General features: G+C 39.1%; 1 protein-coding gene across 6 annotated transcripts in view; it reads right to left on the bottom strand.

Moving 5' to 3' along the window:
* The window catches only part of DPYD (dihydropyrimidine dehydrogenase), a 616,437-nt gene that overhangs the window by 550,782 nt on the left and 45,847 nt on the right, over positions 1–19,808 (bottom strand). For all 6 annotated transcript variants that reach the window (XR_007775327.1, XM_050960937.1, XM_050960938.1 and 3 more), the window contains exon 2: positions 11,549–11,659. Coding sequence is in view for 5 of the 6 variants with exons in the window: in XM_050960937.1 (XP_050816894.1) it covers positions 11,549–11,659 (111 nt within the window). In the remaining variant the exon portion in view is untranslated. The remainder of the gene's footprint in view (positions 1–11,548; positions 11,660–19,808) is intronic.

Below are 19,808 nucleotides of genomic sequence, written 5' to 3'. Positions count from 1 at the left end.
TGGCTGCATCACTAGTGCCAACAGTACTACTGTCTCCTCCACCTGCATCTGTATTCAGACAGAGAACCTGACCATGGATGCCTCTACCCAGATCCTGGTGTGGATTTGAAAAGACTGTGTCCTGCATTTCCAACTCTCAGAAAGACAGGCCAGTGTGAAAAGTGTCTGCTGCTGGAATCTCAGGAAGCAGCAGGAGGAGGTGGCTACCTGGAGGAGCGTCCGTGCACATAAGGAATTCATTGCGAGCATTCATATGGAGATGTCCAAGGCTGAGGAAGCTATCCAGCTGTCATACGCCTGGAGGATGATATGGCTCTGTCACAGGGAGGACCCACCATAGTGATGAAAAACTGTTATGCTGCCCTGGCAAAAAGCCAGGAGGAATTGCCCCCAAAGGTGGAGGAGGAGAAGCCATGTACCCCTAAGGCTGGGAGGGATCACAACTACCTCTTCCAGGAGGAAACATACGGTAGCGGTGATTGGTGACTCTCTTCTGAGGAGGACACGGTATCCTAGGAGGTATCTGTCAGCCTGACATGGTATCCTAGGAGGTATGCTGCCTGCCAGGGACCTGTATCCAGAACATTACAGAGGGACTGTTGAGGATTATCTGGCCCTCTGACTACTACCCCATGCTACTCATCCATGGGAGCACTAATGATTCTGTGAGGTATGACCCTGAGCAGATCAGAAGTTAATACAGGGCTCTGCGAGTAAGGATGAAGGCACTGGGGGCACAGGTGGTATTCTCTTTGAGCCTTCCAGTCAAGGGAAGGAGCCTAGGTAGAGACAGATGCATCCTGGAGGTGAATATCTGGCAACCTTAATTCTGTCATTTCCTAACTTTTCAGTGCTTGACTTTGTAACTTTCATAATGTTCTCTTAAGTCAGTTTGGGTGTGTGTAAATTTCTAGTCTTTTAAAAAAGCAAACTGAAAAAATGGAAAATTCCTCATGTGGCATCACATTGCCACATGTATTATCGGCAGGATCGGAACCTTTAGATCCACCACCTCTGCTACTTAACTTAATGGAGTAAACAATACCAATAGCAGGTGATCATCCTCTACGTCAATCAGCATGAGAAAAATGGGACACTTTGTCACCAGGTATCACAAATATTTCCTGACAGCAAAGGAACTGTGAAACTCAGGAATCTTGGGTTCCATTCCAGGCTCTGAAGGAGAGCATGCTCTAGTAGACTCAGAATCTACTGCCAACTCCCCCACAAGTCTGACCCTTTCTGCTTCATCCCTACCAAGTTGTCTCTTCCCTGCCTCCTTGTCCCACTCCAATTCTCCCCACCTAGTCAGTCCCAGTCCCCATTCCACAGACTTCTCACGTTAGCCTCAGTCTCTTTACCCCACCAGTTTCAGTTCCCACCCTCCTGGCTTCTCATCCAATATTTCCTTCTCCTCCTCCTCAAGCCCAGACTCCAGTTGCCACTCCTGCCAAACCGACAACTGGGTCTTATCATGGGAAATGTTGGGCAACCTTAATAATAGGCAATGCCACTTGCGCAAGAAGCAGTCACCATTTCTTACCTCCAGCCAGTGACCACAAGCAAGCATTACTATACACACACACTTCTGAAGAGTATTAAGACTTCAGCAGATAAATTGAAGCAGCTATATGTTAGGTGTGAAGAATGGCTTAACCTTTGGTTCTCTCCATACCCTCTGATCTGATCAACTCTAATAAAGGGATAAATATTAATCATGCTTTTATAAGATATAGGATTTCTTCATATGTCAGATGATGTACCTTGTCTTCATTTGATTTTTCATTATTTCTTTTGTGAATAGACATATGAGAACATTTGACCCAAACCAAAATCCCAGATTGGGATGACACCAATTTTGGTAGAAAATAGGAAATACAGGCCTGCCTCTGAATTTTGTGGTTCACTCCACACTCTAAAATAGGAGAAACCCAATGTCAAATCTGAAGACTCCTGAATATTTTCATAGGAGGTTGGAGATAGTTTCAAAATCCAGGTCAGGGTCATAGTAGGCCAGAAATTACCTTTGATTATTTAAAATATAAACAAGCCAAACTCCCATCCAAGAGAACTTTGTATTTCATCCTGCACCAACAGTCAGCAAAAAAGTATCCAAAGTCTCAGACTGTTTCAGACTCCCTTGGGAGGTATTCATCACTGAATCAATATGAAGCAAAGGCCTGGAAAACTAAAAAGATAAAGCAGGGGGGCGTTATTCACCTGGATCTTTCAGAAGATGCTGGCAGACCTGCCTCAGTCTCTCAGAGTGTCTTTCTGCCTTGTGGGAAAAGGGGAATATATAATCTATGCCCTATTTCCCAGCATGGCTTGCCAGAAGCTAGGACTATTAATATGGCACTCATGGCAGATTACATTCCCCAGCCTATGCAGCTCTCCTAATTCTCAGGGAGACTGGTTGGAACTGCCTGTAGCCAGCCTTACTAATCCCTCACTACTGCTTAGGGTGGGACTGACACTGACACTATTCCAGTGCCCTGCAACTGTGTGTGTGCTCTGCATGAATAGGGGCTCACAAGAAAAAGCTCTTTACACCCTCACACCATTAGCACACACATTAAAAAAACCAGACACAATGTCACCATTAGGACATAATGTACTTAAGACTCTATAACAGAAGAGTTACATTAGGGAAAGGGCTAATCTATAGCAGGCAGGCAGATTTCATAACAGCTGACAAATTTTGATGATTATGTCTTAAGGACAAATTCCAGCTACGATAAACAGAAGATAAGTGCTGTAACATGTATCTTATAGAAACAGCTGGGGTAAATCATTTTTATGTACAGAGATAATATAAGCAACAGTTACACTTAAATAAAATGTCTAGAAAACACAATGTATGGTACCTATACAAAGAAATGAAATGTAATTAGTGTGTCTGAAAAATGCATGAATTGGAATTTGCTAAATGATTAAACTGGTACATTTTAAAGTCCCTATAAATACTTAATTATTGATACTATGAGTAAAAGATAAGATCTCTTGACATTACTTTTCAACTCTTACTGATACTCAAAGTAATTCATGTAAATAGTTTGTACATACAGTCAATCACTAGTAGAAGAAAACATTCTCAAATTCCCAAATCACGTCAACAGAACCTAATGTAACATTTTCCACATTTGGGAATCAGAGTGTTTTATTTAAGGAAATCAGTCTGGCCATGATTCCACAAAGCACAGCCTGAGCAGACATCAGTTACAAGAATCAGATGTCAAAGTGCTCCCTCTAATGTCCCTTAATCATCACACTGATTAGTGGCTGAATAGTGATGTGATTAAAAAGACTATTGCCATCTTATATCTATTCATACTACAAGCATTCTACGTATGTTCCACCGATTAGTATTTGAATAGGGTAGCGATTAGACAAACATCTGCTATTGTGTACCTTTTCAGAAAAGAACTAAACTTGCATATGTACACACACACACACACACACACACACACACACACACACACACACACACACACACACACACACACACACACACACAGAAGAACAAATAAATATTTAGCAAAGGTGAACAATAGGTTTAAGTTGTAAAGATAATTGAACTATTTCCTTTAAGAAGTGCTCTCTATTTTGCAATATTTAGGAATATTTTTATAAATATACTAACTGTTTCATTAATACAGCTTTGGAGCTGGTCAAATTATTCAATGCAAATAATTTGTTCAATAAGTTTCCTGTTCTCAAGTTAGGAGTAAACTGACTGATATTTATTTGTAATTTGAAGAATTTATCTTTCAGGTCACCAGTTATCTGTGAACAGTTTATTTAGATTATTCTCTAACTTTGATGTACAACTGGTCACCAAAGTAGCATATTTTTCCAGCTCCCGTACTGGACAACAAACATTTAAAAGAGGAGAGAAACAGCATATAGCTGCAAATTGATAGTCTTTTCTATCCTTACTTCCATGTGTATATGGAAATTTGTACAAACAGCCGTCATTCCTCAAACATTTGTATTAATAAAAACTCATTTGTGCAAATTTTCACAAACAATTACAGAGAGACAAAGTGAAAAGCTGTTTGTCATTTGAACAAGTACTTATTAGTACTCAAATAGACATCACTAGGTATATCATGTAACGTATTGCAAGTCTTGGCCCACAATACATTGTACAAACAGAATTAGTTTGTACTTTAACATGTCACAGAATAAGAAACAATCAATCTGTTTATATTTCTGATACTTAAGAGAAGCAACAGAAAAATTAAATCAAATTGCTTTGCCTCAAAGTGATTCCCTTGCAATAAACAGCTGCACTTAAAAACGGTTTGGCTATTAGAAGATGTTGATCAGGTTTAGTAAATGCAAGCACAAAGAATAGTGCTACTACTGCCAGAAGTTCAGTTCAGACAAAGGCTATGGCAATTAACAATAATCCAATTTCCCCCTTCTTGCCTTTTTCTTTTGTTGAATTACGTCCAACTTTTCCATCTAAAGCAATTCCTAATATTGTTCTATAGGTACAGCAATAAAATGTATAAGCAGTTTCAAGCAGCGTTTGAGAATAAATGCTGAATTGATGGTTTTGACTATATCCTCTTCCTCATCAAAACCTCTCCTCAATATTTACAAGCCTCCTTCAGCCTGGGGCACAGAATGTCCTGTCCCACTGAACTCAGATTTCTCCAGTGAGTAATAAATCATAAAAATAATATGTAGGGTCAAAAAAAGTTTTCGTTTACACCTGTGCACCTCTCTCAACCCAATGGGGTCCAACGGGTCTAAATGAGGACAAAATTTGGTTCATAGATATTGAAATGTGAAATGCCTCCTAATATACACCCAACAGAATAAAGTATGCAATCTGGTACAGTGTTTAGTCAAATAAGAAGTCTTTGTGGCAAGAAAATATGAGATACCCAGAGCAATCCTGTGAACAGAAATAGTCCCTCTATAGGGCCCACAGATCTCGAATTAGCGTCATAACTCATTTCCTTCCTAGGTTTTTGTCTACTGGTACTTCAAAGACAGTAACACAACCAAAACCTCAGCCTAAATTTCTTCCTCAAGTACGGCTTTTTTTAGGATAACTGCCAGGACTGCCTCTGTCCTCCCTCTGGCTCAAAGAAACACTTCCCTTGTACATCCTGGTTGGAAATGATCGGTTCCAACTGCTAGCAAGGCTCAGTATAACTACCTGAATCATTAATACAGGTGTTTATCATCTAAATCTAAGGTGACTAAGCAAAAGAGCCCTGCATTCCTATACAAGATCTTAAGAGTCTGAAAGCTGTTTTATAAATACCAATGAATTATTTCCCCTATAGTTTCTAGGGGACGTTGACTGGCTTCCATCTACTGAGAGAGACAAATTTTAAACAATAGCCTGGTTGTCTGATATAATAAACAAGTCACAATACTCACTTAAAGCACAAGGAACCTTCTTTAAGGAGAATACATTTTAGCTTTTTTGGCACTTGGATGGATATTAACATTTAGTTTCTACTTTCAGGGCAACCAAAAATGTCTCAGAGCAGACTAGGAGTTAAAATTTTGTTTGTGTGATTATTCTGAGGAAATATGTAAGCCTGCCATCTGGAAGCATTTTAGACATTAGAAAGTCACTGTGTGCATGCCTCTGCAGATGCAGCTTTTGTTCACAGAGTTTTGAGGGCTGTTAATTTAATTAGTTCTGTATTTTCATACACCCATCCTTCCCTCAGTGGTAATTCTACCCAATCCCTATCAGTATAGCTTGATGAAAAACTGATGCTAAGGGCCAAAATTCTGACCCAATGTAAATACAAACAGAAGCAATTACCATGGACTTCAAAGAGAATTAAATCTGCTTATAAACAGCTCAGAATTGGATCAATCACAGGATGACAATGAGCTACCAATGTGATGTTACTATGAAAAAGATAAATCAGAGCCTACGAGTGTATTAGGTGAGGCATTTTCTGTGAGGCATTTTCTGTAGAGGTCTTCCCTTGTATAAGGCACTGGGAAAACCTCATCTGGAATGCTGTGTAAAATTCTGGTCACCCATGCTCACAAAAGATTAATTTAAACTGGAACAGGTGCAGAGAAGAGCTATTAGGATGATCAGAGCAATGGACGGCCTATCTTTGGAGAGGAAACTAAAAGAGCTTGGCTTGATTAATCTAGCAAAAAAAGACGGCTGAAAGGAGATACGATTGCTATCTATAAGCACATCAGGGGGTAAATACTAAGGAGGATGAAGAGCTATTTACACTAAAGGATAATTTTACCACATGAACAAATGGATATAAACTTGCCACCAACAAATGCAGACTAGAAACTAGAAAAGGGTCTCTAACCATCAGAGGGGTTCTGGAACAGCCTCCCAAAAGGTGTAGTAGATGCAAACAACTGAATTAGTTTTAAGAGTAAGCTATATAATTTTATGAGTGCAATTGTACAGCTGGGTTGCTTGTGGTAGTAGGAGGCAGCATTCAACAGCCATAAAGCTCACGCTCAGTTTCTGCCATATATATGCCTAAAACTCATACTTCAGGATGTCAGTGAGCCACTGGCTTGGGTGAGGAAGGGTTTTTTTAACCTTTCCCATTATATCCTGGGACGGGGTTTTTTTTGTTTTGTTTTGTTTTGAAATCTCCTTCCTCTGAAGGGTCACGGATGGCCATGGCTAGAGATGCAACATTGGGCAGCATGGGCCTGGTCTGAGATGGCACCAAACATTCTCTCTTTCAGGTGCTTGGCAGGCAGATTCTTACTCTCATGCTCAGGGTCTAACTGATGGCCATCATATGTGGGGTTGGGATGGCATTTTTCCCCAGATCAGATTGGCAGTGACCTTGGAGTTTTATTACCTTCCTCTGCATAAGAAAATAAGAACAGCACTAATGGGTCAGACCAAAGGTCTGTCTAGCTCAGTATCCTGTCTTCCAACAATGGCCAATACCACGTACACAAGGGGGAATGAAAAGAACAGGTAATCATCAAGTGATCCATCCCATCATCCATTCCCAGATTCTGGCAAACAGAGGCTAGGGACATCATCCCTGCCCATCCTGCCTAATAGCTATTGATGGACCTATCCTCCATTAATTTATCTAGCTCTTTTTTGACCCCTGTTATAGTCTTGGCCTTCACAACATCCTCTGGCAAGGAGTTCCACAGGCTGGTTGTGCGTTGTATGAAAAAATACTTCCTTTTGTTTGTTTTAAACCTACTGCCTATTAATTTCATTTGGTGGCCCCTTGTTCTTGTGTTATGAGGAGTAAATAACACTTCCTTATTTACTTTCACCATACTAGTCATGATTTTATAGACCTCTATCATATCCCCCCTTAGTCATCGTTTTCCCAAGCTGAAAAGTTTCAGTCTTATTAATCTCTCCCCATATGGCAGCCATTCCATACCCCTAATAATTTTTGTTGCCCTCTTCTGAACCTTTTCCAAGTCCTATATATCTTTTTTGAAATGGTGTGACCACATCTGCAGGCAGCATTCAAGATGTGGGCATACCATGGATTTATATAGAGGCAATGTGATATTTTCTGTCTTATTATCTATCCCTTTCTTAATGTTTCCTAACATTCTGTTCACTTTTTTGACTGTTGCTGCACGTTGAGTAGATGTTTTCAGAAAACTGTCCACAATGACTCCAGATCTCTTTCTTGAGTGATAACAGCTAGTTTAGACTCTATCAGTTTATATGTACAGTTGGGATTATGTTTTCCAATGTGCATTACTTTGCATTTATCAACATTGAATTTCATCTGCCATTTTGTTGCCCAGTCATCCAGTTTTGAGAGATCATTTTGTAGCTCTTCTCAGTCTGCCTAGGACTTAACTATCTTGAGTAGTTTTGTATCATCTGCAAATCTTGCCACCTCACTCTTTTCCTCTTTCCAGATCATTTATGAATACGTTGAATAGGACTGGTCCCAGCACAGACCCCTGGGGGACATCACTATTTACCTCTTTCCATTCTGAAAACTGACCACTTATTCCTATCCTTTGTTTCCTATCTTTTAACCAGTTACCAATCCGTGAGAGAATCTCCCCTCTCATCCCATGACTGCTTACTTTGCTTAAGAGCCTTTGGTGAGGGATCTTGTCAAAGGCTTTCAAAAAATCTAAATATACTATGTCCACTGGATCCCCCATGTCCACATGCTTGTAGACCCCCTCAAAGAATTGTAATAGATTGGTGAGGCATGATTTCCCTTTACAAAAACCATGTTGACTCTTCCCCAACAAATTATGTTCATCTATGTGTCTGACAATTTTGTTCTTGACTATAGTTTCAACCAGTTTGCCCGGTACTGAAGTCAGGCTTACTGGCCTGTAATTGCTGGGGTGACCTCCAGAGCCCTTTTTAAAAATTGGCATCACATTAGTTATCCTCCAGTCATTTGGTAGAGAAACTGATTTAAATGTTAGGTTACAGATGACAGTTAGCAGTCCTCTAATTTCACATTTGAGTTCCTTCAGAACTCTTAGGTGAATACCATCTGGTCCTGGTGACTTATTACTGTTTAGTTTATGTATTTGTTCCAAGACATTCTCTAATGACACCTCAATCTGGGACAGTTCCTCAGATTTGTCACCTAAAAAGAATGGTTCATGTTTGGGAATCTCCTTCACATCCTCAACTGTGAAGACTGATGCAAATAATTCATTTAGTTGCTCCACAATGGCCTTATCATCCTTGAGTGCTTGACCTTTAGCATCTTGACCTGCCAGTGGCCCCACTGGTTGTTTAGCAGGCTTTCTGCTTCTGATGTACTTTTATTTGCTATTACTTTTTGAGTCTTTGACCAGCTGTTCTTCTAATTCTTTTTTGGCCTTCCTAATTGTATTTTTACACATTTGGGTCACTTGCCTGGATTATCTGGGTAATCTCAATTAATTATTTTCCTGTCACTGGGGAGGGCTCAAGCACTAGGGCACTTTGGTCCCGTCTATTCTTTGCCTGTAGCACATAATAGTCTAGTCTCCTGTGGGTTGTATTACATTTTGATTGTTGGGTTTAGCATGTGAGTGCCGGGCAGTGCTGGTGGCCTGTAATACACAGGAGTTCAGACTAGATGATCTAGTGGTTCCTTCTGGCCTTAAGCTCTTTGATTGAGAAATTTACCTGCAAACAGCTTCCTATGCAACTGTCAAGGTTTTTTCCCCACTTTGAACTTTAGCGTCCAAAAAGTGGGGACCTGCATGATTACTTTTAAGCTTAATTACTAGCTTAAATTTAGTACACTGCCACCAGCCAAAATATAGTGTTTGGCACACTTCCTTTTTCCCCAAAAACCTTCCCAGGGGAACCCAAGAACCAAACCCCCTAGGTCTTAAAACAAGGAGAAATAAACCATTCTCCCTCCTTTCCCCCCCAGACTTTCCCCTCCCTGGGTTGCCTTGGGAAGCTATACAGATCCAAACTCCTTGGATCTTAAAACAAAGAGGAATTAACCATTCCCTTCCTACTTTCCCCCCCACCAGTCCCTGGTGAGTTTAGACTCAATCCCTTGGATTCCAAAACAAGGAAAAATCAATCAGGTTCTTAAAAAGAAAGCTTTTAATTAAAGAAAGAAAAAGTAAAAATTATCTCTGTAAAATCAGGACGGTAAATGCTTACAGGGTATTAAGATTTATATAGACTAGTGGGACTTCCCCTCCCCCTAGCCTGAGATTCAAAGTTACAGCAAACAGAGGTAAAAATCCTTCCAGCAAAGTACACATTTACAAGTTAAGAAAACAAACATAAGTCTAATCTGCCTTTCCTGGCTAGTACTTACTATTTTGAAACATGAGAGACTGATTCAGAAAGATTAGAGGAAACCTGGGTGTACTCTGGTCCCTCTTAGCCCCAAGAGCGAACAACGAACAAAACAAACAGCACAAACAAAGACTTCCCTCCACCAAGATTTGAAAGTATCTTGTCCCCCGATTGGTCCTCTGGTCAGGTGTCAGCCAGGTTCACTGAGCTTCTTAACCCTTTACAGGTAAAAGAGACATTAACCCTTAACCATCTGTTTATGATAGCAACCAATTCCCATCCCTCCTAATGTTTGTTTACAATAGCTTCCTTACATTAAGGAGGCTAAAAGAGGGTTAAACAATTCTCTACTCTTCGATTTATATTAACCAGAGCTATAGATGCTGATCTGGAGAGTCCAGAAAGGCAGAGACATTTCCACTGAGTTTTTCCATCTTACTAACTCCACTCATTTAACTGTTTACCAGATCAAGTTTTGTTTGCTTGTTTGGGGTGGGGAGATTTTTGAAGCAAGAGGGAATGTATGGGGTGGTTGCTTGTTTTTTAATACAGTTACACAATGCTGTGACAGAGAAAAATGTTTAACAAAGTTTTAAAATAAGGACTATTTTCTGGATAGAAATGCAAAACTCCCTTCAAATTTTGTACTGGCATTTTAAAATTTTGCCCCATTTATGGACTAAAAATAGGAATTTTTATCCGATAGACACACAGTATAATTACCGCATATTACCATGCAAGTCCATTTTTAAAATATGAGTTATAACTGTTCATAACTAAGGCTTCGATCACAAAATGAGCAACTTGTGGGCAGACTCTTGTAACTGTACAGAGTCCCATTGAACACAAAGGGTCTTCACACAGGAGCAGCACCTTCTCCAACCCCAGAATTCAGGGATTATGTAAAAGGTTCAGCTAGAACCCTCAAAAAATGAAAAGTTACATGATGTCTAAGATTCTGTTTCAACTTCAATCACCTACCAAGATCCACGAATGCATCCTGGGGTTGAAAATGTTTACACATTCCTATAGGTTTAAGAACATCAGGAACTCTGAGTGCATACTAGAGGTACACTTGCCAAGGGGAGGAGGAAGAAGAAGCAGGAAAGTGGGACATTTGCTTTAGATATTTCACTCCTATCAATGAAAGAGGACCTAAATACAGCAGGTATTTCTAAAATATGGTGGAATCCGGAAAAAAACTCATACAATTGGATATCATAATAGAGACTACACTCAACAGAATATATAGCGAGGCTAAATATTAGTTCATAGGAGTGGAAGTGTAATACTTTACCTAAAAAATTCCATAAAACCTAACGAGATAAGTCATCTGAGTTGAGAGGACTATCCTGCACAATCTGGACAGAGACAGTACAAATATGTGACAGGAATCCTTGATCAATCAAATCAAAGAGGCAACCATTAATAAAACAATATGGAAGACATAACAACTACTATCATATAAAACCGGTCAAATATCATATTGGAACAAAGAACACACCTAGATCAATAAAGGCAGTGTCTAAAATAGCAGGGACGTCCAAGAATTCAGAAAGTTTATAATGAAAAATCCTATTTCATGCAAAGAGAAAAAGGCATAATTTAAAATCTGGAGCCAGATTCTGATCTCATTTACACTAGAATAAATCATTGAAGGCAGTGCACTTACCCCCAGTTTCCAGAGGTGTAATCGTATGACTGCTTAACTATGTGGGAAATGTAACTCTGAATTTTCTGACTTTTTTCCAACCTTAACAATGAATTAACATTTTCCAGATCTATCATAAGTACAGTACTTACTGAACTGCTCTTATCAGCATTCCTTTTCCAATGTTTCTTGTCTTGTTTCTTTACTGTACTTGAACAAAGAGTTGCATGGGTTTGCATACGGGGATTTAAACCCAGAAGGTTCTGTAGAAAGAGAAAAGAATATTTTAAAATTCAGATAAAAAGCTCAAAAACCTAATAAAATCTGAAAAAATGAACAGTGCTCAACTGATCCCACCACACCAAAGCACAAATGAATGTTTTACAATGTTAAAAACAGACAATAAAAAACAGGACTCAACAATAGATCAACTTCAAATGAATTTGTTTAGATTCTTTCCTGTTCCAGTTTATACACTCTAGATTTTGAGTATTTGAGGTACTGCTACATTTAAATTAAAAAAAAAAAAAACAGAACGACATCTAGCGGCAGCTCCAATCTGAATTTGTTATAAATTCTATTGTTGTATGCGTCTTACCTACCGTATATACATACACCACGTAACTCTTTTTCATTATATTGCTCTAGGTAAAACCCTACATTTTGAGAATAATGACCACACTGTGTTGCTTCATCGTTTCTAATCCCTAGGAACATGCTTGTATGTCCTAGTGAGAAGCTATACAATGTAAATTAATTCCTTCTCTCTCAATAGGATTTCCTGTGGTATAGTACAAATAAATGTTTGGAACATAGAAATGAAAGTCTTCATTGATCACATCAAGACTGTGATCAAAATCAGACAAAGACAGACAATTAATTTAGTCCCAGTTCTTCCAGTGACAAGGGTTAATATTAGGGCTCTCAAGCGATTAAAAAAATTAATCGTGATTAATCGCACTGTTAAACAATAATAGAATTCTATTTATTTAAATATTTTTGGATGTTTTCTACATTTTCAAATATATTGATTTCAGTTACATTACAGACCACTAAGTGTACAGTGCTCACTTTATTTTTATTACAAATATTTGTGCTATAAAAACAAAAGAAATAGTATTTTTCAGTTGACCTCATACACGTACTGTAGTGCAATCTCTTTATCATGAAAGTTGAATTTACAATGTAGAATTATGTATAAAACATAACTGCATGGAAAAATAAAACAATGTAAAACGTTAGAGCCTACAAGTCCACTCAGTCCTATGTCTTGTTCAGTTAGTCACTCAGATAAACAAGTCTGTTTACATTTGCAGGAAATAATGCTGCCTGCTTCTTGTTTACAATGTCACCTGAAAGTGAGAACAGGTGTTCATGTGGCACTGTTGTAGCCAGCACCACAAGATATTTATGTGCCAGAAGCGTTAAAGATTCATACGTCCCTTCATGCTTCAACCACCATTCCAAAAGACATGCATCCATGCTGATAATGAGTTCTGCTCAATTATGATCCAAAGCAGTGCCGACTGATACATGTTCACTTTCATCATCTGAGTCAGCTGCCACCAACACAAGGTTGAGTTTCTTTTTTGGTGGTTCGGGTTCTCTAGTTTCCACATTGGAGTGTTGCTCTTTTAAGACTTCTACAAGCAAGCTCTACACCTCATCCCTCTCAGATTTTGGAAGGCACTTCAGATTCTTAAACCTTAGGTTGAGTGCTATAGCTATCTTTAGAAATCTCACATTGGTACCTTATTTGCAGTTTGTCAAATTTGCAGTGAAAGTGTTCTTAAAACAAACAACATGCTGGATCATCATCCAAGACTGCTATAACAAGAAATACATAGCAGAATGCGGGTAAACAGAGCAGAAGACATACTATTCTTCCCCAAGGAGTTCAGTCACAAATTTAATTAACGCATTATTTTTTTAACGAGAGTCATCAGCATGGAAGCATGTCCTCTGGAATGGTGGCCGAAGCATGAAGGTGCATACGAATGTTTAGCATGTCTGGCATGTAAATACCTTGCAGTGCTGGCGACAAAAGTACCATGCAAATTCCTATTCTCACTTTCAGGTGACATTGTAAATAAGAAGCTGGCAGCACAAAATGTAAAAAAAAAAAAAAAAAAAAAAACTTGTTTGTCTTACTGATTGGCTGAACAAGAAGTAGGACTGAGTGGACATGTAGGCTCTACAGTTGTACATTGTTTTGTTTCTGAGTGCAGTTAGGTAACAAAAATAACTACATTTGTAAGTTGCACTTTCACGATACAGAGATTGCATTACAGTATTGTATGAGATGAATTGAAAAATACTATTTTGTTTATCATTTTTACAGTACAAATATTTGTAATAAAAATAATAATATAAAGTGAGCACCGTACACTTTGTATTCTGCATTGTAATTGAAATCAATATATTTGAAAATGTAGAAAAACATCCAAAAATATTTAATACATTTCAATTGGTATTCTATTGTTTAACAGTGCGATTAAAACTGCAATTAATTTTTTTGAGTTAATCATGTGAGTTAACTACAATTAACTAATAGCCCTAGTTAATATACCTGTGAATTTCATAAACTTTAGTCAATAGGTCCCTCATATCCCTACCTATGGTTACATTCCTCACATTTTATAAATAAAGCAACTGAAAGGTTATTTCTGGTAGAGTTGACAATTGATCCAAGTCTAATTCAGTTAGCCACACTATCTTTCAGAATGCCAAATTTACATTCTTGATTGTCCTTTTGATAACCATTCTCTAACTACTAGATCATACTTCCCTCCTAGAGCATGAGAGGCCAGTATGTGGATTCCTAATACTACTCTAGCACATAGTTATGTCACCTATTTGCAAAGTGTGTCTATGTCCTCCATTAGTGGCTGAACCACATAAAGGATAAGAGTATAGTAGTGTTATCAGTTAGCCCTTTACTTCAATTTGTTAACATGGATGGTGTGCATTCGAAGGACCCAGATTCAAACCCTACTGATGACCCCGGTGGGGAATATTGCTGGTTGCATCCACTGGAATTTTAGTTTTTTCCAGTTTTCCTTTACAAAAAAAAGCACACACACAAACGCAACTCCAACTCCATACTTCTCCATCATAGGAAATGAGATGTATGCATTTTCTTACTGTACATGTTGAAGATGTGTGCGGCTCTTAGAGTGAAAGTGGTGAATGTGATACAAGTAGGAGGGGGGTGTCACAGAGACTCTGATAAGGCATTTCCTTGTTGTTGGGGGTTGTATGGATCGATGCTCCCTTCAGGAAGGCTTTTTCTGTTGAGGATTGTTCAGTTGGATTTTTTCCCTCTTTCTTAATATGAAGTTGGGTGCAGTGGCATGCACCTGTAATCCCCGCTACTTGGGAGGCTGAGGCTGGCGGATCACTGAAGAGTTCTGGGCTGCAGTGCATTATGCCGATCGGTTGTTCAGTGCCACTGACAGACTGGCCAGCAAGTGGCTGAAGGACTGGCTAGAACATCACAAATGATGTGTTGTGATTGGCACTTTCTCAGCGAGGGTTGATGGACAGATCAATTAAGGTGTTCTTAATATGAAAATCTCATATACTAATTAAATGAATGTTGCATGTTTTATCTAGAATCTGACCACTAATTTACTCAATAAAATGTAAGATCATTACCTAATTCAAAAGCCTTGCTGCAAACTGATACACACAAGCAATTATAGTAATTTCTTTCTTTTTTAAAAAAATTACAGAGAGGTAAAGACGAGGGGTTCAATTTTCAAAAGTATCTAAGCAAGCTGGGAGCCTAAACCCAATTTTCAAATGTGACACCAAAACCTAAATCCCACTGACTTTCAATAAGTCACTCTAAGAGCCTAAATCACTCACATACGTTTTAAAATGTTACCTCATATCTTTTACAGTTGTGTAACACAGTATTCTTAGCTGTGAATATTACAATTATCTCAGCAGGCTCTGAAATGAGTTAAACATTTCTAGTAATATACTTTAACAGATGTACTCATTTGGGTAAGGATCCATTGGTTTAAAACTTGGAACAAATGGTGAGGTAAACCAGCAAAGAAAGAATCTGCATATGTATATGATCTTCATTGCCCATCAAATACAGGAAAAGTCTCAGAAGCAAAATCAGGACCTGTACATTGCCTTCATCGATTTGACAAAGGCCTTCAACTCTGTCAATTGTGAAGCCCTGTGGAAGGTGCTGGCCAGATTTGACTGCCCTCCAAAATTTGTTAAGTTCCAAAGGCTCCTTCATGATCAGATGACTGCCACCGTTCTCTGTAATGGCCTGGAGACGGACCCCTTTTGAGGTTAAGCAAGGATGCATTATTGCCCCAACCTTCTTCTCCATCTATTTAGCAGTCATTTTGGTCCTTGTTAAAGACCAATGGAGTTGACATCCAATTCAGAATGGATGGGCAGCTTTCTAATCTTCAGCGTCTCTGCTCGAAGTCCTTAGGGCGTCCATTACTGATCTTCAGTATGCTGATAAATGTGCCATCCTCACGCACACTGAGAATGACCTTCAGTCCACACTGGATTTTTTTGCACAAACGTAAAGAAGTCTAGGACTCTCACTCAATATTGAGAAGACTAAAGTGCTCCATCAGCCTGCTTCAAACATTTCACATGACCCACAACAAATCACCATCGAGGGACAGACTATGTATACAGTCGAGCACTTCGGCTACCTCAGTAGCCAACTCTCTCAAAATGCAAAAATTTACAGTGAGATCCAGCACAGGATCAGGCGCACAAGTGCTTCCGTTGGAAAATTGCTTTTCCAGATGTTTTCACAGACTATGACCTACAGCAGGACACCAAATCCAGGTCTATGAAACAAATGTTATTCCTACACTCCTTTATGGATGCGAAATCTGGGTGACCTATCAACAGCACTTCAAGAGTCTGGAGAAGTTCCACCAACGATGCCTCCAGAAGATCCTTTGCATCAAGTGGGAAGATCGCTGCACTAATTCCAGCATCCTCACTGAAGCCAATGTCACCACCATTGAAGCAATGATCATCATGCACCAGCTCCCCTGGGCTGGACATTGTGTGCAGATGCCAGACTCTTGCTTTCCAAAACAAGTCCTCTACTCTCAGAGATCCCATAGTGGTCAGAGGAAACACTACAAAGACACACTGAACACGTATCTCAAGAAAACCAATTTAGACTTCAACGTCTACCTCAATGGCACCACATCCTCCATCAGGCAGTGATCTACTTCGAGGAGAAGCGGTGCCTTGCCCTCAAAGCCGAAAAGGGCGAAAGGAGGAAGGAAAAAAGAAAGAATTGTCTCCCAGCAGGCAGCTGACCTGCCAGGAAATATCTGCACATACTGTGGGCGGATCTGCGGTTCCAGGATTGGCCTCCTGAGTCATCTCAGGACCCATATGTAAATCTGTGGTAGAGATTATCCTCGAATTCAGGGACTGCCAATGATGGTGGCAGATTAATGAACAGAACAGCTCCATAGTGCCATTTCTGACTTCCTTTAAAATTCACTTATGGGGGAGATGGCAGGAGGAGAGGTGACCACTAACAATAATCCATGTCAGTGACATGCTTGTTAGTGTCTTGCTTGTGCAAGGTCAGTGCTTTACAAAGGCTAGATTATTATACTATGTGAAGGATATTGGTTGGGTTCCTTGAGATCTTTTCTACTTGGTTCCACAAGAACTCAGTTCAGCTCCAGTCTTATCACTTTGATTTGTTTTAATTTGGCATAAAGCAAAGCTATGATGAGTTGAGGAGACTCAAGAGTATGGGGGGTAGGTACAAGGCATATCACATATTTAAAGTTGCACAGCAAACCTAAAAAAAAAAAAATGTTAAACTTTGTTAAAAGTATTGAGACACCAGAAGGGTTAACCAACAAAGTTAAGACTAAAAGGAGACATTGCCTGAAAGAGTGACTGTCTTAGATTTTCAATTTTGAAGGAAAAATTTGGATGGATTTTTAGTAGAATTTAAAAAAAAATTATTTTACAGATACTTTTTACATTTTAAAAAAATGTTTGTTTTTAACTTTGCTGGTTTTTCGCTATGTTGTAAACAGTTTATACACGAGACCAAATAAATATTTTAAACTTGTTTGGCTTAGCCTTGCCAGCTGAGCCTTTGATTTTTTTAATATGGTTTTATATTTCTGAAATTTTCCTTTTGTAAATTGCAAGTTTGAGCAGATGACACATTTGAGTTGCTTACATTTCTAAATTGCATTTTTTTATATACATTTTAAGTAATTTTTGGTTTTGTGTGTGTTTGTTTTTTAATACAGGCAAGATAATATTTTTGGCCTGGGCTCCAATAATTGCTGTATTTTCACAATGTTTTGTTCTATTGCTGTTTTTATTTTATTTTTGTATTTTAGTTATTTGAGATTTTAGTAAACTTACTGTTACACATAACTTTTTTTGACAGGCTGCTGTGTTATTTATTTTTAAACTTAGCACTATAATTTATTTATTAATGTTTGTGTACACACATGCACCTAGGTTATATCCCTACTAGTACATATGGAAGCAGTTAAGCCATGTAGAAATCTCTATTTTTACAGTGATTTTAACTAAACTGTTCATAGTTAATCTAAATTAGATTGCTGCAAAGATGAGAACAGCCAACACAATTGATTATAGACACATTATTTGGGAAGGGCTCATTTTTCTGAATGGCTGTGAATGCTTTCAGAGGAAAAAGATAGTGGCGGTATTTGTCACCATTTGACCTCCCCCTTGCATAATTTGTTTGATTACGAAGGATCTCATGGCCATGGCTACACTGAATTTTACTACCATAACTAGGTTTTATTCTTCAACTCAGGGTATGGCTACACTTACAGTTGTACAGCGCTGGGAGTTACAGCTGTCTTCGTATAGCTGTGTAGGGAAAGCGCTGCAGTGTGGCCACATTGACAGCTACCAGCGCTGCAGTGTGGCCACATTTGCAGCATTTGCAGCGCTGTTGGGAGTGGTGCATTGTGGGCAGCTATCCCAGCGTTCAAGTGGCTGCAACGTGCTTTTCAAAACGGAGGGGTGGGGTGGAGTGTGACAGGGAGCATGTGAGAGACAGAGAGAGTGGATTTTTGGAGCTGACACTGTTCTCAGCTCCCTACCTTGCAAGTTCTAAGGACTGGAAGATACACAACACCTACCTTCAATCATTTTAAATGTTTTGACCCCTTCCCCCACCCCTCTCTTATTCACTAACTGCAAATTATGCACTCCTAAATAGCCTTCAGACCACATAAGCAGCTGCTCAACACGGACTCCCCTCTCTCCTCAAGCAAACAGCTGTGAACATTCCAAAGAAATTCCTCTGCCTCCACTCGTCTCGTCGCTCGCTGGAGCAAAGAGCAGCTGTGTTTGTTTTTTAGATAAGTAGCTCCGGGGAGCTCAGGAAGCTCGGAGTTCAGCCATTCTTCCGGTTTGTTGTGGACAGGAATTCTGGGATACCTCCTAATACCCTGGAGGCCAATAACAGCTCTTTTGGTGGCCACACTTGATGAGCAGTGCTGCATCACCAGCGCTGCAATCGTTACACCCCAAGCAGACCAGGTGTACAGCCAGGGAGTTGCAGCGCTGGACGTGCCTTGCAGGCATGGACAGTTACTAAGTTGCAGCGCTGTAAACCCACCACCAGCGCTGCAACTCTCCAGTGTAGCCAAGCCCTCAGCATTTTTTTAAACCTTTCACTGTTCTTTTTAACACTTTATTACTTTTACCACCATTTAGTATCCTCCAAGCTCTATCATCTTAATTTATATAAGCTTCTTTTAATTGTACATAAATTTTTAAAAATTACTTTAATTTTTTAATGTTTAATAAAAGACTTTAAGACTTTGCTAGCTACTAAATGTTCAGATTGTAACTGATTTGTTAGAGCATCACATGTTCAACTGACTTTTTCTTTGTAGCTTTAAGCTTATCTTTTATGTCTTTTGCATTTTTTAAACTTAGTACCTAAATCAATATAAGTGATTCATAATGAGTATATTCCCATCTAGAAAGCAATGCATGCTAAAATGAAAGTGTGTTTTAATAGTGTAGGCCTGGCTTGACATGAATATTTGGACGTAGGTGAGACCTCATTTCTTGGGTGACAGGATTTAGGGAGGTAACTGGATCAGCAGGCTGGAAATAGAGTGTCCATACAAGCTAAGATGTACTCACTAAATTCAGTTTTTAAAGGACAGCTACTTTTTACTTTGGCTATCTGGATATAGGCAACAGACATTATGTTTTTCCTGACCTTTGAGACAAGTTTTTATTTAGGTTTTTTGTTTGTTTGTTTGTTTTTGTCTTTACAACTTTGATTTGCTTTTTATGTTTTTTGCATTCATTTCCTAACATGGTACATTGGTAAAGTTTTAGCCACCGCCTTAAACCTTGTAAGACTGCTGC

The sequence above is a fragment of the Gopherus flavomarginatus genome, chromosome 7 (assembly GCF_025201925.1).
Source record: "Gopherus flavomarginatus isolate rGopFla2 chromosome 7, rGopFla2.mat.asm, whole genome shotgun sequence".
NCBI lineage: Eukaryota > Metazoa > Chordata > Testudines > Testudinidae > Gopherus > Gopherus flavomarginatus.
This window is presented reverse-complemented; position numbering and strand designations above follow the sequence as displayed.